This window comes from Nicotiana attenuata, unplaced genomic scaffold (genome assembly GCF_001879085.1).
Source record: "Nicotiana attenuata strain UT unplaced genomic scaffold, NIATTr2, whole genome shotgun sequence".
NCBI classification, from domain to species: Eukaryota; Viridiplantae; Streptophyta; class Magnoliopsida; order Solanales; family Solanaceae; genus Nicotiana; species Nicotiana attenuata.
In genome coordinates this window covers 66467-89372 of record NW_017672302.1, presented here as the reverse complement: position 1 = coordinate 89372, position 22906 = coordinate 66467, and the positions used below count along the sequence as shown (strand labels likewise).

The window sequence follows — 22906 nt, the reverse complement described above, 5'->3', positions numbered from 1 at the left end:
ATCCATCTTCAATATCGTTTCAATATTGTTGTATTGGATTACACTGCAATATTTGAACTACATTCATTAATACAAAGCATAAATTTCTCAATCGCAAATTTCAGTAATACAAAGCAAATGAAAAGAGAGCAGCAATTCCACCATTGACAACCATTAAAAAGCTTGAAAGCTTTGAATTCAAATTTGGGCTTTCAAAAATCATTATTTGTTTGGATTGGGTGTTGTTGAAAATAATCGGGAATATGGTTTGGAGTTTATATCTCAATTTTGAGGGGTTTTGGTGAAGATTAGACTTGGTTTTAACTGAATTTCAGATTGAAACTCGAAGAAGAAGAAGAAGACATATTGCAGAAATTGTAGATAAATTGTAAATAAATTGTAGATAAATTGTAGATTATTTGTATTCTGATTGTAGATGCTTTATTTTCTGTTTTCACAAATAAAAAACGGCTAAAACTTCTACAAATCTTCTGAAAAAATGCAATTATGTCAAAAATCACAATTATGCTACAATTGAATGGGAATTGGGATATAAAAATTCAATGTACCTAGTTTGTAGATATTTTGTAGATAAATTGTAGATGATTTGTATTCTAATTGTAGATGCTTTATTTTCTGTTTTCACAAATCAAAAACGACTAAAACTTCCACAAAATCTTCTGCAAAAAACGCAATTATGTCGAAAATACCAATTAAGCTACAATTGAATGGGAATTGGGATATTAAAATTCAATGTACCCAGTTTGTAGATATTTTGTAGATAAATTGTAGATTATTTGTATTCTGATTGTAGATGCTTTGTTTTCTGTTTTCACAAATAAAAAACGACTAAAACTTCTACAAATCTTCTGCAAAAAACTCAATTATGTCGAAAATAACAATTAAGCTACAATTGAATGAGAAATTGTACCAATGTCGAAAATACCAATTAAGCTACAAGCTACAATCCAACCTCAATCCCACACACTAGCAGGTTAGATTTATGTTTTCGTATCAACAGGTAGAATATATTTGAATGCTAGCGCAGGTGAATGCACGTTAATTTAATTGAACATATTTGCACGATCCAAATATGCTTGACAATCTGTATTAGATAGATAGCAAAATTTAATTGAATTCAACTTTTGTTAACTGACAAAATTAAAGTTTTTCACACGCTTTGTGTAATTTGACTAGTACCAACAAGTTGCTCGCCATTTATTCCTAAAACCATGTTAAGTGCAAAAATTTACTCGCCGTTGGTTTTAAATGATTATGATTTTATGCATATTTTCAAACAATCTGTATCATAAAAAAATTTATGAGCTGACTCAATTAGGTGACATATTTTAATATGTTAACAAAAACTGCTCAAGGTAAGGATGCTAGCTTTTTAGGTTAAATACACTATGGTATAGAATTGGTAATTAGCGTAATTAAATCAAACCTTAAACATTGAGGGTAATAAGGTTTCCTATGTGGCATAGGAATATAAAAATTTCTTTATTATTTCTAAGAAAGAAAATATAAGAAAGTTAAAGAGCAAATGATCAGAAGATTCTATAAAGGGGAGAAGAAGAAAATAGAAAACAATGGGAGGACCCGAGTAACCAATTCAAACCAAAGGAGAAAGAAAAAGAATAAAAAGAGAAACATTGGTCCCTAAATTACTCAGCACCTTTCCTCTCTCCCCACTCCGTCCACCATCGCATAGTGCAAATAACTGACATATTTGCTTAAAACCCTCTTTCCAGTTTTTTCTTTCTTCCTTTTTAAAACCCTTTTCAAAGCTGAATACTGTATAACTTCAAGAACCTATTGAGGCATTAATTAACAGCTAAAAAAGATGGAGGAAAATGGTGTAGCAAGCAATGTAGCTCGTGCTATTGTGGCTGCCCTTGATTGGAACTCTTCTCCTGATGCCCGTAAAGCGGCTTATTCCTATTTAGAATCCGTAAGTATCTCATAGTTCATATTTATTTTTTACCACAACCCACTTTGTTGTATTTGAATTTCTTGAAAGTAATGGGTTTGTTTTAATTGATTATTTGCTCCATTTGAATTGGGTATTAAAAGTTTGATCTTAATGGAATCTTGATTTTAAGTTTTCAAAATTACCATCTTGATTTTTGAGTAGAAAACTGTGATTCTTGATCACACTTTTTGAGTTGTATGAAGGCTTCTGAAAGAGTTGGGGTGTGTTTACTTGCTAAATGTTTATATGTGTGTGGGTTTGTAGTTTCACCATATTGCATTGATTTTTTTGAAGAAAAGGTATGATAGGGGTTTGTTGAGTGTCTGGTTTAATGAGCTACTGAATATGAAAAAACGAAAGATATATTTGAGTTGTGCTGATAGAAATCGGTTGGGTTTATAATTTTAGTTCATTTAGAATTTAGAGAAGGCTTGAATACTGAGTATTTGAAACAGCAGTTTGGTCTTTGAGTCATAGGGTTCTGTTGAGGGGCTTAGGTTCTTGTGGAAGGGAGAGGAAGGAAGGGTGGGTTTTGATCACTTCTCTTTTATTTTCCTATTTCTTATTTGAGTTATTTGTAGGTTTCTGATGAAATCTGGGGTGTTTCAACGGCATATCTTTATTTGTCTATTTATGTAGCTTCAAAATATTGGACTTATGATATTTCTCCAATGACCTTTAATTTTCGAATATTTTGTAAACGATTATAGGGGTTTGTTGAGTCTATGAGTTACTGAATATGAGTAAGTGCAAATCATGCTAAACTAGGTAAATGAATTTTGCTGATAGAGTCAGTTACATTTCATGGGATTTGACTAGATAACAAGAGAAACGAGTTTGCTTTTGGTGCAGTTGGAGTTCCATTAAAAATAGTTATTTTGGGTATTGTAAGATATACCTTGCAGTTTTCCGGGAGGAAAAAGAGTTGTAAAGCAATTGATATGGAACTTCTAAGGCCACTTTGTGGGATGGATGGTTCTCAACATGAGATTTTGGATAGGATGTATCTCCGTGTTGGTGATTATATTGATTCTCTCATTGGCCCCTATTGGTGTCCTTTCTTCTTCCAATATCAATCAATCAACTATGCCTCAATTCCAAACTAGTTAGGATTGTCCTTTATGAAATCCTCTATATTTGTTCCCCTATTTTCGAGTTTATTTCATTCCAATAATGGTAAACAACTTCCGTTTTAAGGAAGATTAGATATTCTCTCACTCTTCACTTATCTCTACTTGCGCCTAATGTAAGTGTGATAACAACAACTTAGCCTTAATCCCAATTGGTCTGGTATTGCCTATATGGATCATTTGCTTCCGTGTTATTTGTTTTGTCAATCTACATTGATTATGAGAGGTTATAAGACTTTTGAGATACCTTCCATTCATATGATTTTAAGTTTATCTCGCATCCTTTTAGCAAATTCAATCATCATAGTACTTATTGATTGGTCCGTTTAGAGGTTTATATACCATATGACCAAACCATATTACTTGACGTTATCTTATCTTATCTTGCACCCTCCGTGTGATATGATCATTTATGATTTTGTTCAATCTTTTATGAATTCACGAGGTATGCATTTCTACAATGCTCATATCCATATGCTGGATCATAGGGGACACCATTCACTTCCAGATAATATCAATAACAAACTCACAACCACTCGGTACTGTATATGGCTCACAAGGCCCAGGGAAGATCCATCCTGGAATATATACATATCACTGACAACAGTCATCCAGTACCGGGGAAGGCCATTCCAGCCTATGGAGAAGATCTGTCTCCAAATATAAATACTTCGGACAAGATCCATGTCCAGGGAAGATCCATCCCTCAGTATCATTAACTGCGCTCACTAGGGGTGTAAAGACGCCAGAGGGGCTTCTCTCTTTAGCCCAAGCGCTATAACAAAGCCAACGAAGGCATGTTCAATATCTCGCAGCGGCGTGCAGCCCGATCCTATACTGTCACTCAATATTAGGCTCTCGGCCTCACTCACTCATCACTCTCCAGTCTCTCACGCACGGGCTCAAAATGTCATGATACTAGCCCGAACAATGATATGATGTGTCAAATAACAATAATCGAGACTGAAACATGATATAATATGCATGAACATGACTGAGTACAGAATATCAATGAAGCAAATGATATGACAGCAAGAAACGACCTCTCGGGTCTCAACAGTATTGGCGTGAAGCCTTAACATGATAATTAGCATGATTTGCAACTCATTAGCTTAATCACATAATTACAACACAAATATCAGCAAGAAAGAGTCACTAAGCGGTGCCATGGAATGATCCAGGCCGAAATTCTCACAGTGCACGCCTACAAGCCTGTCACTTGACATTTGCGTCACCTAAATTGTAATCATAGAACACATAGTTCGGGGTTTCGAACCCCCAGAACCAAGTTTGGAAGCGTTACTTACCTCAAGCCAAGCCAAAACTCTAGCCCGCGATGCCCTTGCCTCTCGATTCGGCCTCCAAATGCCCCGAATCTAACCAAAATCAGAACCATAACATCAATATATGCTAAGGGAACAAAGCCCACGTGAAAATAATCAAATTACATCACAAATCCCGAAATTGGTCAAACCCGACCCCCGGGCCCACGTCTCGAAATCCACTAAAAGTCACATCAATAGAATCCTTACACTCTCACGAGTTCGTACATATCAAATATACCAAAATCCGACCACAAACGACCTGTCAAATCCCTAATCAAAGGCCTCCAATTTCAAGCCCTAGTTCCTCAATTTCAACCACTAATTTCCATAAATTTCAAGCCTAATCAGTTAAAAACCATCATAGAAACAAGTTTAGGGTCCAAAAATCTTACCTCCACGAAACCCTCTTGAATTCCCTCTTCAATCTGCTCTCCCAAGCTCAAACCTGTATGAAAAATGGTGAAAAACCACTCAAAAATCGCGAATGGCTAAATTTATATGTTCTGCCCCAGGTGCGCATCTGCGGAATCCACTTAACCGCTCAAGGATCGCACCTGCGATCAATATCTCGCACCTGCGCCATCGCAGGTGCGCTCGAACATCCGCATTTGCGGTTCCAATCTTCCTCAACCTTGGCCGCATCTGCGACCCTCCTTGCGCTTCTGCGGGCCCGCACCTGCGGTCCCCAAGCCGCAGGTGCGGTTATGACAGGAACTTCAGCAGCTTCAGCTGCAAATTTCCAACTCCAAACTTCCCGTCAACCACCCGAAATCATCCTGAGGCCCCCGAGGCCTCAACCAAAAGCATGGACAAGTCATATACCACTTTCCAAACTTATACCAATCTTCGAAACACCTAAAACAACGTCAAATCAACGAAATAACATCGGATTCAAGCCTAAGGTTTCCAAAAACTTTAGAATTTCGCTTTTGATCAAAAAGTCTATCAAACCTCGTCCGAATGACCTGAAATTTTGCACACACATCACATATGACATAACGGACCTACTGCAACTTCCGGAATTCCATTCCGACCCCTATATCAAAATCTCCGCTACCAACCGGAAAATGCCAAAATTCCAATTTCGCCAATTCAAGCCTAAATCTACTCCGGACCTTCGAAACACATTCCGATCACGCTTCTAAGTCCCAAATCACCTCACGAAGCTATCCGATTCATAAAAACCAAATTCCGAGATCGTTTACCCACAAGTCAACTTCCAGTTGACTTTTCCAACTAAAAGGCCAACTTAAGAGACTAAGTGTCTCATTACTCTAGCAAACCATTCCGAACCGGAACCAACCAATCCGATATCACATAATACAACTGAACATGACATAAAGAAGCAGAAATGGGAAAAACGGGGCTGAAATTCATAAAATGACCGGCCGGGTCGTTACATCTTCATTCTTTTCATTTTGTTTGGTATCTTGCTATCACATAATGCTCTTGTTGCAATCCTTCATTTTAACCATCCTATTTTGATTTTGTGTTACATCTTTATCTATCATGCCATTCTCTTAGAAGATTGAATTTAAATATCTTTTTGTTCGAAGATTAAATCTAAATATTGAGGTGTTTGTATTTAGGCACTACAATCCCATCCTATCTCACTGCACTTTTGTTCTTCACATGGAGGCTAATCTTGTAGCCCCGATTCTCCATCTTACTTTTGTTTATCCTAAAACCTATCTCTCTAGGTTGCTCCTCGAAGTTGTAGTTTTTTGTTGGCTCTTTTGCTAGTTTTGTCAATTAATACAATATCATTGGCTAATGACATGAACCATGAAGTCAGTCTTATTTGCTGTTGGTTAGCTCATTTGTTGACTAGGGTACGCAAATATAGTCTCAAAGCGGATTACTCTTCCCTAATCCATCCATTGATCTCCCTAATTATTACTATCACAACACCATTATGGCAGAATTCTATTTGTATTCCTTATTTTAGCATTTATCTTGCTGATAACTTTCTATATCTTTTGCAGATAAAAGCAGGGGATGTACGCATCTTGGCGAGCACATCATTTATTTTAGTAAGGAAAGATTGGTCTTCAGAAATACGACTACAAGCCTATAAGATGCTCCAGGTTACATTATGATAACTCTGCATTTAGTTCTTGGCTTTTTATCTTTAGTTAGGCCACCCAAAAGAGTGGGTAATCTTTTTAGCTTGCTCTTTTCACAGTGTTCGTCTTTCTTTTTTCCTGGAGATTCAAAAAGGTAGAACTTAATTTCTACTAGTAACATTCTTCAATAAGGAATTAAAGGGATTCATCCTCTTTTATTCAAAAGTGGACGCAGATTTACAAAGTCACACTTTTAACCTTCTATTGTTCAAGGAAAGAGAAAAAGACACTGGTAATTAGCTTTTGTCTTCTATACAGAGGTGAATAAATAAGGTTTTAAAGCTCCACTATGCCCTATCCCCCCTTTATACTCATGGTATCCTTCTCCAGAAAATTTAAGCCCACCTGTCCATAGAACAGAGAACAAAGATTAGCTGCTGAGGAAATCATAGTGTCCTGTCCTAAGTGAGCATTAAGTACTTGACAACAAACACCAAATCTGTAAGAAAAAGGCAGAGTTTCTTTGCTTCAATATTTTTTGTGATTGAATTCTGCAAAGAAGGCATGCCACCTGTCCTATATAAGGATTGGAAATTTGGACTCAAGTGTCCTTTGCGCTCTTCTTTTTGAAATTTTTATACAAGTCCACTCTGTGATGTAAATGTCCAAATATTGCCTGCAGGCCTTAAACATTTAGCTCCTTCTATCCTTATTCTCAAGTTTTAATTAATTTTGCAGCATTTGGTGCGGTTGCGATGGGACGAGTTAAACCCTGATGAGCGAAGGAACTTTGCAAGTGTAGCTGTTGATTTGATGTCTGAAATTACAAATTCCAGTGAAGAATGGGCTTTGAAAAGTCAGACTTCGGCTCTTGTTGCCGAGGTATTCTGCTGTTTCTTCCTCTCTCTTTTTTTTTTCAAATTTTAATTTTGGTCACTATAGTTCTTAGGACGAAGCAATTGTACTTGTTTCAGATAGTTAGGAGAGAAGGCTTAAGTTTCTGGCAGGAGCTTTTTCCATCTCTAGTATCTCTTGCTAACAAGGGTCCTGCACAAGTAAGTTTCGTCTTTTTCCTGTTTGGTTCTGTAGTATATCTTTTTCACACTTATTTGAGGTCTGCCTCAGTTAATGCAGCTGGATTTTCTTTCTCCTTGCAGGCAGAACTGGTATCAATGATGCTAAGGTGGCTTCCTGAAGATATTACTGTCCATAATGAAGATTTAGAAGGTCTGTGCTATTCTGTAAACTGAATACATATTCACCAACTTAGTTTCTTGCAAGTAAAAGAGGCAGAACACATAGTACTGTTATTTCCTTGATTGGGTTGCTTAGGTGGGTGAGACTTGGTGTTCAATATTTAGGATGTTGTAACTCAACTCATTTCCGCTGCATGCCAATAGCAAAACTAGTGCCGGCCATATGAATCCTCTGTATCCATTCAGCTCCCTATCCTGCACAGCCATATTGTATTAAAAGGATTAACCATAGTTCGACTCTTTTTACGGTGACAAATAACTTACGGTAACCTTTCACCCTTACCCTGGCTTAGGGCTGGCTATGCTTTTCATATAGGCGGAGTGTAGAATGTTATAACATTGAACGTACTTTGTGTGTGTTTTATGCTGGAAAAAAACTTGATATCTTAATTATATCCATTTTCTTATTACCTGGTACCTTTTTTGTTGATTCAGGTGATCGTCGTAGGCTATTATTACGTGGACTTACTGACTCTTTGCCTGAGATTTTTCCCTTACTGTATAGTGTAAGTCTTTGGCTGGGACTTTTTGTGTAGTTGGGATATTCTTGCATCATTCTAACTCTTTTTTCCATAACCAGTTACTAGAAAGGCACTTTGGAGCTGCACTAAGTGAAGCAGGAAGACAACAATTTGAAGTTGCAAGACAGCATGCAGCAGCTGTAACTGCAACTCTAAATGCTGTTAATGCATATGCTGAATGGGCTCCCTTGCCAGATCTCGCAAAACATGGAATAATACATGGGTATGCTCTCCGCACTTGCAGAGTGTATAATATGAGTTTGGCAATAGTGTATTTATTGCTCTTTTTCAAATAGCTGTGGAATCTTGCTTTCCTCTCCGGACTTCCGTCTTCATGCATGCGAGTTCTTCAAGCTTGTCTCCCTGAGGTATGTTGCACCAATGCTATCCGGTACTATGTAAACATACATGTTTAGGTCGAGCATTTGGCCATGATTTTTTTTAACCTTTTTTTACTTTTTTTCAAGATGAATTTTGGAATTTTGAAAAATTCCAAAAAATTATTTTTCAAAATTTTCACTCAGATCACTCACAAAAATTTAAAAACAACCCAAAATTATATTCATGTCCAAACACAACTCTAATTTTCAAATACCATTTTCACTTGAAAAAAAAAATTCACTTTCTTTCAGAATTTTACAATTCTTATGTCCAAACGCCCACTAAGTTATTTCCTGAAACTACTTCCAGGAAAAGACCAACTGATGCTGCTGGCGAGTTTGATTCTGCGATGAGTAACATTTTTCAGATTTTGATGAAAGTCTCTGGAGACTTCTTGCAAAAATCTGACTCTGGTTCAGTCATTGATGAGAATGAATTTGAGTTTGCCGAGTACATATGTGAGAGCATGGTCGCTTTGGGTTCTTACAACTTGCAATGTATTGCTGGTGATAGTTCAGTTCTATCGTTTTACCTTCAACAGGTGATTAGTTGTTTCTTATATTTTACTCTGACTGCAACATAACTTGAACTCATTGGGACCTCAGTTTCAATTTCCTTAATCTGTTCTCCTCATTTTCTTTTGGTAGCCGGTGGGGGGTGGGGTGGAACTTGGTTTGGCTTCACAATTCTGGATCATCTTCTGGAATGGTATGCATTATCTTGCCATCTTTTATTACCAACCAAATATCTACTGGTCTCACTGAGCTTCTCAGTGTTGGTGTTCAGACATGGCCTTGAGCTTGGGATCACTTAGGTGTGAGGTTAACTTGGAGGGTAATTTCGTGAGGCAAGAGGGGCTATGGTTGTTATGGAATATCAATAATATCTTTGAAAATTATTCATAGAAAATAACATCTTTGAATTTTTAGCCAAGAGGACAACCTAGAGGGTGTTTAGATTGGCTTTTAAGCTGGTCAAATCAGCTTTAAGCTCTTTTTAGCTTTTTTTTGGTGTTTGGCAAAGTTAAAAAAATGCTTAAAATAAGTTAAAAACTGCTTAAAACAAGCCAAAAGCAATAAGCTGGGCAACCCCAACTTATTGCTTTTTTGCTTAAAAGCCATTTCTACTGAAACGGGCTCCTATTCTTTTACAATTGAAGGGATTCATAGAGTGATTCCATGTCTTCGATGATTGGAACGCTAGGTATCAATAAAGTCGAATAGAGAACTATAGTTCTATTTAAGATAGTGAAGCATTGTCATCTTATCTTCCGGCAGAATGATGCTAGGTTCTCGTGCAACAAGTTAGTCGGATAGATTAGGGATATGTGTAAGGCCATAGGTTTACTTCAAGGTTACCTTTTTTCACAATTGACAGTGAGATCTAAAGAATTTGATAAGCATGTAACTTTCCACATGAATAACAATTACCTTCTTGTCCTATATCATTGATTTCTTCTCAAATGAAACTTCTTTGTTTCTTCCTCCCAAAATAAAAAAGAAAAAAAAAGAAAAAAAAAGGGGAACTATTGTTCGATAAGAAAGTATGGAATCTTAGGAGACTCAAGCATGGGGGGTTTATCTTCTTTTACGTCGTCACATAGCTACACGCCTGTGCTGTAAAATTTTGAGATGGGATGGGTTACAATGGCCGATGCTGGGGACCTCGAAGGAGGCACCATTTAACTGCGGTTTTAAAAGAGGAAGAGAAGAAGGGAGGGGCATGGGAGATTGCTCCACTAGCACACTTGTGCGTAGTATGGGGAGAGAGAAATATTAGAGCCTTTGAAGGGAATGAGAAAGACTTTATACAGTTGAGGATGAGCCTCTGGTGCATCCATGAGGTTCCAATTTATATAGAAGATGGGTGTCTTTAGTAGAGAATTATATGTTTCTGTAGATCTTGTACTATTTGGTATACCACTTGTCGATGGGAGATCTCCTCATCTTTAATAGAATTATTTACCTTAAAAGGGACACTCAGGTACGGCTGGTAGTCTGAATGATTTCCAGGATATGTAGCATGTTTTTTTTTTGAATGATTTTGTTTTATGCATCTCTTGACTATGCATGTTTATCACTATTCATTTTATTTATTTATTTGCTACAAATTCCTAAATTTTTAATTCATTGCTAAAATCTAACTTCTTCTGTACTTTTCAGATTCTCGGATTTTTCAAGCACCATAAGCTTGCACTTCATTTTCAATCTCTACCGCTTTGGCTGGTGGGTACCATAAGTTTATTTGTCTCTGATGTGCATGGAATCTTTGTACAACTTATGTTTTTCATGACCTTCTTTCACATTTCCTTCACTTGGTAGACGCTTATGAGAGATTTGCTGTCAAAGCCAAAGATTATTGGGTCTGCGGAGAACTCAGCTACCCATCCCGCAGTGGGATCAGGACAAACTGAGAAAAGCAAGATATTGGCTTTTGTCAATGATGAAATCTGCAGTTCTATATTGGATGTATCTTTCCAGCGATTACTCAAGAAGGAAAAAGTTAATCCTGGAACATCGTTTTCTGTTGGGACATTAGAGTTGTGGAGCGATGATTTTGATGGCAAAGGAGATTTCAGCCAGTACCGTTCGAGGCTGGTATATTCCTGTGGCTCCTTTCAAATTTTCAGTGTTTTCTGTTTCCAAATGATTCTAAAACTTTGATGGCAAAAGGGAAGGAAATGATTAGGAACAATAACACTTTTCCATAACTTTTTTCCTTTTCAAAAGAGGGGAGAAAGCGATAGGTGCCATGCATCGAGGTTTTACAGGAATCGCTTAAACTATGACTATCCCTGTTCTCCTCATGATTGGTAAAAAATACATCCTCAACTTGACGTTTGAATAGAAGCCATCTTCTTTCCTTTTGGAGTTAAAAATGCTTCAGTTGAGAAAGGAGATTATTATTGCATTCTGAGAGAAGTGTCTACTCCACTAGTGGGCTTTTGGTATATGGACTGGATTATGGACGATTATAACTGAATGTAGTAAAAATGGTATAATTATAGATTACCTGGAATTATAATACAGGATTATAGAATTTGATTAAAATACAGCTGATTAATGACGGATTATGACCGTGGATTATGGTTGGATTATAATGCTTATTCATTGTTAAGGATTTTAATGTGGCTAAATTAAGAGAATTTAGTGTCAAGTTGGTTGCCTAATGCTTGAGTAAAATGTGTAGATGAATATGCCCAACTCCTCTTTTTTTCTTCCAGCTTTCAAATATCTGGTATTATGCTGGGCTTAGCAAATCCTTCTTTTTTTGAAGCCAAATCCCTGGCTATTTTGGATACCCATGTGTTTAATCCGGCTGCCTTGTAGCCATGAGACTTGGAAGCACACTTGGATGGAAGACCTATTGAGAGTTAGCTGGTGTCATCTAGTCAAGTATCTTTTTTTTGGATAAGGTTACATCCAGTCAAGTGTCCTTGAAGTTTCTCTCAAATTATAGTTTATGCAAGAGGGTTGGACTCTTTCTCATGATTTGTCTTCTTCTCTTGTGTTGTGCTTATGCTGTTCTCATAAAAAGAGAAAAGTAATCTCTCCATTGAAGGGTTCATGGATAATTCCTCTGCCTTCCTCCCTTAACCTTCATGTGCTAACGTTCTTCTTTCATAGTTGCTCTTGTCCTCTTAACTTGAAGGATACAACTTTTGGGATCTTCAAATTACAACTGAGTAGTTTTATGTTTCTTCAAAGCATCAGTAATGAGAAAGATTATTGTCTTCTGAAAAACAATTATGGAGTTAGGCACCAATACAACTGTTTTTGTTGGGTGATTATTCAACTTATGGATCTTGAAGATAAAAAAAATATTAATTGGATGGTTAGCTGTGCATGTAGCTATAAACACAATTCCTGTGTCCATCCTTTGATGGGATGGAATCTAACCAATAGCCTAAAATACTTTAGCCCTACCACACAGTTGTAAAATCGCATGTAGGCCCCATAATCATTCGCTAGTTAACACTTCATGGAGCTTCATACTATTGATAGTGTCTTTTCCATGTAAAAGAAAACTCTAAGAGGTGCAAGTTTTCAACAATCTTTTTGTTTACCTACTATTCATTTTGTTAATATTCTAGTTAATCTAACACATAATTGCTATTTGCTTGACATTTTCTCCTTCATAACCAGTTATATTTGGTGATTTGCCTACTATTTATAACTGTATCTTTCAGCGGTAAATGTTCATAATATTGAGTCACTCTCTTACTCACTTTGCTCAATCATGAACTGCAGTTGGAGTTGATCCGTTTTGTTGCAGCCGCCAAGCCTATGGTAGCTGCTGCTAAAGTTTGTGAGAGAATTATGACTATTATTAAGAGTCTTCTCCTTGTTCCTTATCCTGCTCAGGTTGGTTCACAAACAATTGTCTTGAACTTGTAATATGAAGCTAACAATGTCCCTTATTTTCCCTTTTTCAAATCTCACATCTTTCATCATAATTTAGGAATTGGTTATACTTGAGAGCATGCAGTTGGCTTTAGAAAATGTTGTAAATGCGGTGTTTGATGGATCAAGTGAAACTGCGAGAAGCAATTCTGAAGTTCAACAGTCATTGTGCACAATGTTTGAAGGTTTTCTGTGATTTCCACTTCCTCTTTAGAAGTTTTTTACTTAGCTTTCTCCTTATGCTGAGAAGTTGGGTTACTGTGAACTGAAGGTCTGCTTCAACAACTTCTTTCTTTGAAATGGACTGAACCGGCGCTTGTAGAAGTTCTCGGGCACTACTTAGATGCCCTAGGACCCTTTCTGAAGTATCATCCAGATGCTGTTGGCAGTGTCATTAATAAGTTGTTCGAGCTTCTGACCTCACAACCCTTTGTTGTCAAGGTCAACTACCATATCTCATTCTATTTATTTAATTGTATGATCTTATTTTCTGTCCAAAACAACTATGATGATGACCACCATGACAATTATTGAGTAAAATTGGCAGGATCCTGCTACAAGCGCTTCTCGACATGCGAGATTGCAGATTTGCACATCATTCATTCGAATTGCAAAAGCTGCTGACCAGAGCATTTTGCCTCACATGAGAGTAAGTTACATTCTCTCATTAATTGGACATGGCACTTGCTTTACCAAATTTGCAAGTCAGCTCCTTTGACTATTGTGGTGTGCGTGTAAATTGTGCCTTTGACTTTAGAGGCGTATCCAGGATTTTAAGAGGATGGGTGCACTATTATGAAGAGGTGGATCTAGAATTTATATGACGGGTTTAACTATAGTCTCTTACCATGAATCCACTACACTTTTGAAATTATAGGTTCAAAATTATTTTCTTTTTGAAAATTTAGTGATTTTGACTTATATATCTATACTCTATGCCGAAAATAAGACCGTCCAAAGTGGGATTTGAACCGCCAATTTTACTTGTAGAGGTGCACCTAGTAATTATTGCACCATAGGAGTCTTTGAGCATGGGTGCACGTACATATATTTAGGTAATTTTGAAGAAATAAAACATTGTTATACATGGTTTAGGGAAAGAAGTATGGGTTCACGTGAACCCGTATGCCTTGACCTAGATACGCCCCTGTTTGACTTGAAATAGTTTTGAACTTGTGCACTGATTTTATGATCAGGGTGGAAATATGTAGAGTAGCTACATACTTTTGACAAAAGGACTAGGGTATCTCAGTTTTCTCAAAGATGCCCCTTGCAGAATGTCACTTGAATGCAAATCACATCTTGATCTGGCCTTTCTATATGGAATATTATAGACTCGGTGACAAAAAGGAGTGTACATTTTGTTTTCTGGCAACATAGTGGAAACCAATTTTAATTGAAAAGAGAGCCTTGAATGTGTTATCTAGTTATTTTTCTAATTGATCCGGCTGTTTTTGGGATACAATCTTCATCTTTCATAATGGAACAGGTTCTAGGAAGTACAGAATGGCACGTGAATTTCTATTCCTGGTTCTTTGTAGTTATGTCCTTTGACTTTTGAGAAGCTATTTCGTATCATTAACATATTCCAGATCCAGGTCTGAGATATTCAAGATAGTTGAAGCATATGCTCCATTTATCATCGAAATTGTGTCTCTCTCTTTTTTTTTCATAGGTAAAGTGTTTTATATATATGGTACCAAGATGGTACAGAAACAAGTACAAATTGTGTCTCTTCTGATGTTATTTCTTTAAAGGCAGTATATGAAAATAGTTGCTCACTGGGTGGAATATTTTCTACTTGACACCTAAGATTTTACCAACACAAGACTACTTTATGATTGTATTAGTCATTGTTGACTGTGAGAGATGTTGGTTTTTACTTTTGGACATGAGTTTGTTTGGTTGCCTTGGGATGTGACTGCATTTTCTCTGTTGTTTTTCAGGGAATTGCTGACACTATGGCATTTTTACAAAAGGAAGGTCGTCTACTTCGTGGGGAGCACAATCTCTTGGGTGAAGCATTCCTTATTATGGCATCTGCTGCTGGGTAGCTACTGGTCTTAATGAGTTTCAAATGTATGTCTAGTATATCATGGGCTTTGACCTTTATGAGTTCTCAAAAATGGTGCAGGGCTCAGCAGCAGCTAGAAGTTTTGGCCTGGTTACTTGAACCATTGAGCAAACAGTGGATACAGCTTGAGTGGCAAAATGCATATCTTTCTGATCCTACAGGTTTGATTCGACTGTGTGCTGATACACCATTTATGTGGTCCATTTTCCACGCAGTGACATTCTTTGAGAAGGCTCTTAAACGGAGTGGTCTAAGGAAAGGCAATGCTAGTGTACAAACCATGCCAGCATCTGACTTTTTGCACCCAATGGCATCTCACCTCTCGTGGATGCTTCCTCCTCTTCTTAAAGTAAGCAAGTTCTTAGGAACTGTTTTGGTTGATGCTCACCCATTTCCTTAGTAAAGATTTGTTAAAAGATGTAAATGTCTTTGATTGTCAGCTACTCCGTGCCATACATTCGCTTTGGTCTCCACCTGTTAATCAAGCATTGCCAGGAGAGATAAAAGCTGCAATGGCTATGAGTGATGTTGAAAGGGCCAGTCTTTTCGGGGGAGGTAATGTTAAATTGCCTAAAGGCGCTCTAAGTTTTACTGATGGATCTCCTTTAGATATGAATAGAGAAGGCTATGCGGAGCCAAATGAAGCTGATATCCGCAACTGGCTGAAAGGTATCAGAGATAGTGGGTATGTTGGTGCTCTTCTGAATCTCTACAATAGACAATGAAAATAACATCTTTTCAAAGCTGTCATGAAGTTCTATCTTAGTTGATATGGCCATTCTCATTTAAATCTTTGTGAACAAGCATACTGGAAGTAACCTTACTTTGTTCTTCCTGCCTGCAGCTCCTTTCCTGTCTTATTATGACGAGAGAGGGAGAAACAGGATATAGATTGAGCTCCAGTCTCTCTCCATAACAGCAGGAAAAAAAAAGAAGAGAAGGAACATTAAACAAAAAAAGACAAAAGATTACCTTGCAAGTTTTGTGAACTACTTTTTAGGTTTCCTGTTAAGCCACTGCATTCTTATCTATGGACTATTTTAAGCCAATCTCTAATCATTTTACATTGTTTGGTGCTATCTTTTGCTAGTAGATTAAAGTTGACGTCTTGAATTGCACTAGTACCTGTACTAATTAGAATATATATATTGAAGTGTCTTGTTTTCCAGGATTCTCCTTTCTCTATTTAAGTTCCCACTTGATTATCTGTAAAGTGCCTATAAGATCTGTCATAATGCTCTGCAAACTCTAGCGTGCTATTAAAAATTATTGATCTGCGATCTGCCTATCTCTCTTTCTATGTGTGATATACGCCTTTACTCCATGCTCTTGGGAAAGAGTTTCATGTTTCTATTTAGTGCTCTGGTTTTGTTAATGCAGTTTTCTTGGCTTTAGGTACAATGTACTGGGCTTATCAGCAACCATTGGGGATTCTTTGTTCAAATGCTTAGACTCTCAGTCTGTTGTTTTAGCTTTGATGGAGAACATACAACATATGGAATTCAGGCACTTAAGGCTGCTTCTTCATTTAGCCTTGATCCCCTTGATTAAAAATTGCCCTTCCAATATGTGGGAGGCATGGCTAGAAAAGCTCCTGCACCCATTACTTGTCCACTCTCAGCAAGCTCTTAGCTATTCATGGTCTAGTCTCTTACAGGAAGGTAGAGCAAAGGTTCCTGATCTTCATGGCCTAGTTGATGGCTCAGACTTGAAAGTGGAAGTAATGGAGGAAAAGCTTCTTCGAGATCTAACTCGTGAGACGTGCTCAATCCTTTCAGTTTTTGCTTCATCCGTACTCAATGCTGGACTTCCTTCATTGGAGCATTCTGGCCATATGAGCCGAGTGGATGAGTCATCACTTAAAGACTTGGATGCATTTGCCACTAACTCCATGGTTGGGTATGTGGAAGTTGTCAATTTTAAGTTTGCTTAGTTTGTGGACGAGTGGACCTCTAGTCTACATTCTTTTGTTCTTCTCAATCTTGACCTTGTGATTTACGTGCAGATTTGTGTTGATGCATAAAAGTATAGCACTTCCAGCCTTGCAGATCAGTTTAGAGGCTCTGAGATGGAAAGATGGTGAAGCTGTAACTAAAGTTTCTTCATTCTGTGGAGCTGTAATCCTCTTGGCCATTTCTACAGCTAATGTGGAGCTTCGGGATTTTGTTTGTAAAGATTTGTTCCCTGCTATAATACAAGCTTTGGCTCTGGAGTCAAATGCTTTCATCAGTGCTGATTTAGTTGGTCTTTGTCGTGAAATTTTCATTTATCTTGCTGATAGACACCCAGCACCGCGGCAGGTTATTCGGATCCCACTCTTTTCAGTTGCTTATAACATCAGATTTAGCTGTAGCACTTGACACCTATGTTCATTGCAATTCTTTTTTCTTCTGATGTCCTTAAAATAGAATTCCAGCGGTTATGCTTATCTCTTGTTAAAAGGCCAAGAGCTTTTGGGTATGACAAATTATTTTGATACGGTTCATATAAATAATGATAAATGGCATTAGTAAAAAAGGTGGCAATTGCCATGCAAGTTTCACCCCTGGCATATTAAGAACAACAAAATATTCACTGTTTAAATAGATATATGTATTCTTTCTGTCCGGGCCAAATTGCCCCCACCTCGACTATTTCCACGGGGTGCGTGCTACCCCCACCAGCACAGGTACTGGCTAACTCTATCCTCCAAGGCTTGGAGTGATGAGAAGTAATCACCTAGTGTTTTTGCCTTCGCTGGGATTTGTACCTGAGACTTCATAGTTCTCGACCCACTTCATTGACAACTAGGCCTCACTCTTGCATTAAACAATATATTTGCTGACATTCTTAAGATTGCATCTTATCTTTTCTCTTTTTCTGTTGATGTATTGGAGTTGCGCATATCTTACATTCTTAGTTGTGAAGTTTTTATGCTCTATCTTCAATAGCAAGCATAATGAAGTTTACCTTCCTGAAAGCATGCATATCTTTCATCTGCTATTCGATAAAACTCGTACAAATTTGAATGGCTGCAGATTTTACTTTCTCTCCCTTGCATTACATCCCAAGATCTTCAAGCCTTTGAAGACGCGTTGACCAAGACTCTTAGTCCCAAGGAGCAGAGACAGCACATGAAGAGCTTCCTGTTGTTAGCTACGGGAAACAAATTAAAAGCTCTCGCCGCTCAAAAGAGTGTTAATGTCATCACAAATGTTTCGAGTGAGTGCACTTCAATCTAATGCTTTGTGTTTTTCTCCTATCCTGTGCATACCAACCAAGTATTAGTTTTTAAGCTGCTCATTGACTGGTGATTCTGACTCTTATTCTTCAGCAAAACCTCGAAATGTAACTCCCGCCTTTGAATCCAAAATCGATGAAGAAGATGCTATTGGATTGGCTGGAATCGTGTAAGGAAGTTTGTTTGGCATATCGGCTTTCTGTACAGTGATAATTTATAATAGAAAAATCACGAGTATTTTATCGAAAAGGTCCTAAATGTCTCCCATTGTAATGATTTGGTCCTTAATGTTGTTTTTCATTCTTTTTCTGCCCCTGGTTGAGAATATCGGTTTCCAAGTAGTCCTTTAACCTCATTGGTCGTGAACTGTAGGGCAAATTCCTTACCTCTTTTTACAGGTAAGATTACAAATATACAAAAAAAAAAAAAAAAAAAAAAAAAAAAAAAAAAAAAACGCTGTACCTAGCAACAAATAGTACCTTTCTTTGTTTAGGGTTCTGCATAAATCATCAAATTGCTTCCAAGTCTAACTGGGAATTGCCCCTTTCCACCCCTAATTTGTTCAGGGAGCATCACACGCAACTTGATTACGTCTATGCAAGAAAAAGTATGTGAAAGTACGATGTTTCTTCTCTCTTTCGTATTAAATTACAACATAGTTTCTTTTGGTTCTTAAAAATCGCAGTTCATGATGTCCTTGGATATGCTTTAGATCACGTAAAAGACAAAAAGGGTAGTAATAGCACCTATTAGTCCTATTTTTTGGTCTTAATATTTTACTCGGATTCGTCATTTCTTTTACAAAAATAGGTTAATGAATACAAACTTGCTGATCGTACCAAATAATATTACCGTGAGGAGGAGTGAAAAAAGCAGATTGACATCTCCAAGTAATAAACATACATGTGATAGTAAACCAAGAAATTAGTCACCTAAACTTCAAGGAAATTTTGTCAGACATCTCTATTTTTGTACGTAAAAGAAAGGAAGACGGGGTCAGTAATTACCATTTTGACAAGTAGCAATACAGATTGGCAGACAAGAGTTTTAAGTCCAGGTGAGCAGAGTGAGTGTAACTTATGGAAAACTATAACTCTATTGGCTTTCTATAAAACCAAACAGATTTTACTCTTTTCCCCTATAGAGAAAAAACCGAAATGGCAGGGAGAGGAGGTGGAGGAATACATGGAGGATTTATATCTGGATTGGGTCCTCTCGGGTCTGCAGGACTACTGGGAAGTGGAGGCATGGCATCCCGACTTGGCTCAGGAGGACTACTCGGGGGTGGAGGTCGTCCACCTACCCTCCGGTGGACAACTACAAATGAAGGAAAAGGGACTCAACTTGGCGTCGAAGGACATCATGGAGGTGGAGAAATGCATGAAGTCGCAGCCATGACAGGAGAACTTGGAGGTATAGGGCCTTCACCGAGTCGTGGAGAGTTACCTATTGTTGGAGGTACGGAAGGTCAGCTTAGCCAGGGAGGTGGTGGTCCTCCTCGTGCACCTAGTCCTGAATTGAGGCCTAAGCCTGGCTCAGGAGTGCCAACAATGGTTGGATGTGGCAACGCATGTGGGGGTTGTTACCCTGTCCTAACCTGTTGGTAAGCATATTCAAGCTACAAACTGTGGCATTGACCATGCTTTCTCTTTCATCTAATTTCACTTGCGTTTTTCTACTTCTTTCTCCTCTCACTCCACCCAACGAGATCAGATTTCTAGAACGAGGTGAAGTGATAGGCAGGCACCGTTATTCATACTCATAAGCAACGAGAGCAATTTTAGATCATCTGATCCTCTCATTGCTTGGATTAAGCAGCTTTTGCAGGATGGAAGTGTAACCATTTTAATACTTGTGTTGAAACTCGTTGCCAAGTTATTAAATGGCATTTATGGCCAGTTTTTAGAAAATGGATTAATTTCTTTTCCTTTTCCTGTTCTTGGATCATATTGCTAATTGTTTTGTTTACACTGGTGCAGCCTTAACTTCTTTTGCTGTTGTTGGAGAGGCCCAATGGGCTTACAAGGGCGTCCAGGACCAATGGGGCCTCCTCGACTCTGATTTATTATTTAAAAATCCTTGCATTAAATTGCATAATGTACATACTTAAAACATGAAAAATTGCCATTCTGTAGTAAGGCAGTAACGTATTTTATTATACCTACGGTGCACGTAAACTAAACCGGCATACAAAGTGACGACCTCATCCTATCTACATTCAAAGCTGAAGTTGATGCTTTCTGAAATATGTTCTTTTACAATAGTTAACAGAAAAGTAAGGAAAACTCAACCTGTTTAGCAATGGATTCAAGCTCTTGTGTCATTTCACTTTGCACTTTAACAATTTGATCATTGAATTGTCCGTGCAGGATGTAAAAAATAGATTCATTCTCCTTTGCAGGGCTCGGATTTATCATACAAATTAGATGCTTTTGTAAACTACTCGTTTTTGTTGTCAACACACCCACACCAATAAATAAAGTATGCTTTAACTTCTATGCATCGATAGTGTAAAATATTCTACAAAATCATTCCTCTTTAAAGGTAATTAAAAGTAGCAACACATACCACTGAAATTAATAACCTGAATAAGATAAAAACCTTCAACAGTAGAATAAATTGCGCTGATTATGTGAAAATACATTGACACTGTCAGTGGAAAACACCAACAACATAAATAAAAGCTGTTCCTACTCAACTACTTTAACAGTCCAGGGAATGTTTAGCAGGGTAATGAAGATTTCAGAAAAAGAGAAATGAAGAAACTATAAACAGAAAAGAAAACGGAAAAGGGAAACAATATGTAACAGCAACAACATAACACAAGCTCTTATAAAATACTCAAGAACAAGACTCAAAGAGGTATCACAAGTTCCAATACAAGCCGTATTACCGTTTCAGTGAGAAAATCAATGTATAGGCCTAAGAGTTGTTTTATGGCATAGAAATGCCAATCAGCTAGTAGGAAACAATGTCTTCAACTAACAGTAACCCTTCACTATATAACATTTCCACATACAGTTGACATGTGAAGTGTTTCCTCAGATCAAAAATTCTATTGAAACAAAACTTGCCTCTCCAATTGCAGCAGAAGAGACCACAGACTAAAATGGAATTCAGTTCCACTGTAGATGAATTATCTCGAAGTCAATGATTATACAACTGATGAAAAATGTATATAAATGACACAATTAGGTTATGGAACGGACAAAGGGATTAAGGTTTGATTCTCAGCTGTAGCAGGTTTCTGAATGGTGAGTAGCATGTTCATCCAAGGGCAAACTGTGAGGTAGCTACAGGTAGTTGGAGCAGCTTTAAATACACGGTCTCTACTACTATGTCAGTCCTCATCCTCTTCTTCAGATGCTTCTTTGAGCCACTGCAAATATTTCCAGAGTTCATAATGTGCATGCATGATTCAAGTATGACGGGTAAAGCAGGCAATATTTAAAAGAGGCGGATCCAGGATTTCAAGAGGATGGGTGCAATATTGTGAAGAGGTGGATTTAGAATTTACTTTTGACGTGTTTAACTTTAGTCACTTACCATGAACCCACTGCGCTTTTCAAATTATAAGTTCAAAATTATATTCTTTTTAAAATTTTGGAGATTTTCACATATATATCTATACTTCGTGCCGAAAACAAGACCGTCCGAAGTGGGATTTCAATCGGCAGTTTTACTCGTAGAGGTGCACCCGATAATTATTGCACCATAGGAGTCTTTGAGCATGGGTGCGCGCACATATATTTAAATACTTTTCAAAAAATATAACATTGTTATACATGGTTTAGGGAGAGGAGTATGGGTTCACGCGAACCCATAGCCTAAGACCTAGATACGCCCCAGTTAAAAAGACGAACTTTGCTTTTCTTCCCTTTTCATTGTTTACAAGTTTGCTAATTCCTTAATCTTTTTCCCTGAGCATTGGGGATCAGGGGGTGCGAAGAGGTTGGGATGGAATGACAAGATAGGGTAAGTAGATCAATGAAACTTCTAGGTTCCTGGGCACTACAGGCAGGTCATCTACCTGCAAAGGTTTAAGTGCTGTAAGTACGTACCTGGATAAATTTTTCTGATTGCTTGACAAAAACCTTATCTGACTCCTCTGCTTCTTCCTTTTCAGAAGCCCAGTCAAGTATTGCTTCTTCTTGTATAATGTCCTGATCGTACAGATGATGCAAAATCTGTGGAGGGATAAAATAGAGTAATGATATTTAGATTAGATTGAATAACGGATATTTAAGTAGGTCAGATATATTTCTTGGCAAATGCATAAGAATGAATCAATGGGATTTCCCGTAGCCAAACAAATGAAGCAATTGTTTTGAAAGGCATTTTCTGGGGCGCCTCGGGGCTAGGTACGCACAAAACGTCGTAAACTGTTGGTGAGTGTAAGACGCGAGTGAATGCCCCAAACAGTTGGGTGTTCACCCAGGGGCAAGACACACGCTAAAATTGCTAGTATGACTCCTGAGAGCCCCCCTACCCCCATCCCCCAACAAAAATCAGAACTTCTTAACAGTTAATACCTACCCTATTACCAGTGAGCGCAAGATGTACCCTTTCTTGAACT

The 22906-nt window shown here is 37.7% G+C and overlaps 3 protein-coding genes across 4 annotated transcripts in view; 2 read left to right on the top strand and 1 right to left on the bottom strand.

The window, feature by feature from the left end:
• The first annotated feature begins 1568 nt into the window (after positions 1–1568).
• LOC109212661 (protein HASTY 1) lies at positions 1569–18634 on the top strand. Of its 2 annotated transcripts, XM_019376327.1 has the most exons (22): positions 1569–1933; positions 6395–6496; positions 7214–7357; positions 7450–7530; positions 7633–7702; positions 8167–8237; positions 8312–8475; positions 8549–8620; positions 8943–9174; positions 10796–10858; positions 10955–11230; positions 12884–12997; positions 13095–13221; positions 13308–13477; positions 13584–13685; positions 14983–15086; positions 15171–15459; positions 15551–15795; positions 16506–17009; positions 17116–17410; positions 18128–18311; positions 18424–18634. In XM_019376327.1, the coding sequence occupies exons 1-22, from the start codon at positions 1826–1828 to the stop codon at positions 18501–18503; spliced, it is 3597 nt and encodes a 1198-aa protein (XP_019231872.1). In that variant the 5' UTR covers positions 1569–1825; the 3' UTR covers positions 18504–18634. The 2 variants fall into 2 exon arrangements, with proteins under 2 accessions (XP_019231872.1, XP_019231873.1); XM_019376328.1 differs by lacking the exons at positions 1569–1933; positions 6395–6496 and having other exon boundaries at positions 7223–7357; positions 7454–7530.
• Positions 18635–18767: 133 nt separating this feature from the next.
• LOC109212662 (glycine-rich cell wall structural protein 1-like) lies at positions 18768–20792 on the top strand. Its single transcript, XM_019376329.1, has 2 exons — positions 18768–19933; positions 20310–20792. The coding sequence occupies exons 1-2, from the start codon at positions 19488–19490 to the stop codon at positions 20389–20391; spliced, it is 528 nt and encodes a 175-aa protein (XP_019231874.1). The 5' UTR covers positions 18768–19487; the 3' UTR covers positions 20392–20792.
• Positions 20793–21134: 342 nt separating this feature from the next.
• LOC109212663 (translation initiation factor eIF-2B subunit epsilon) overlaps positions 21135–22906 on the bottom strand; it is a 20347-nt gene continuing 18575 nt past the window's right edge. Inside the window, exons 14-15 of the mRNA XM_019376331.1 lie at positions 22392–22517; positions 21135–21709 (exon numbers count right to left, since the gene is read on the bottom strand). Coding sequence (XP_019231876.1) covers positions 21671–21709; positions 22392–22517 — 165 coding nt within the window. The 3' untranslated portion in view covers positions 21135–21670. The remainder of the gene's footprint in view (positions 21710–22391; positions 22518–22906) is intronic.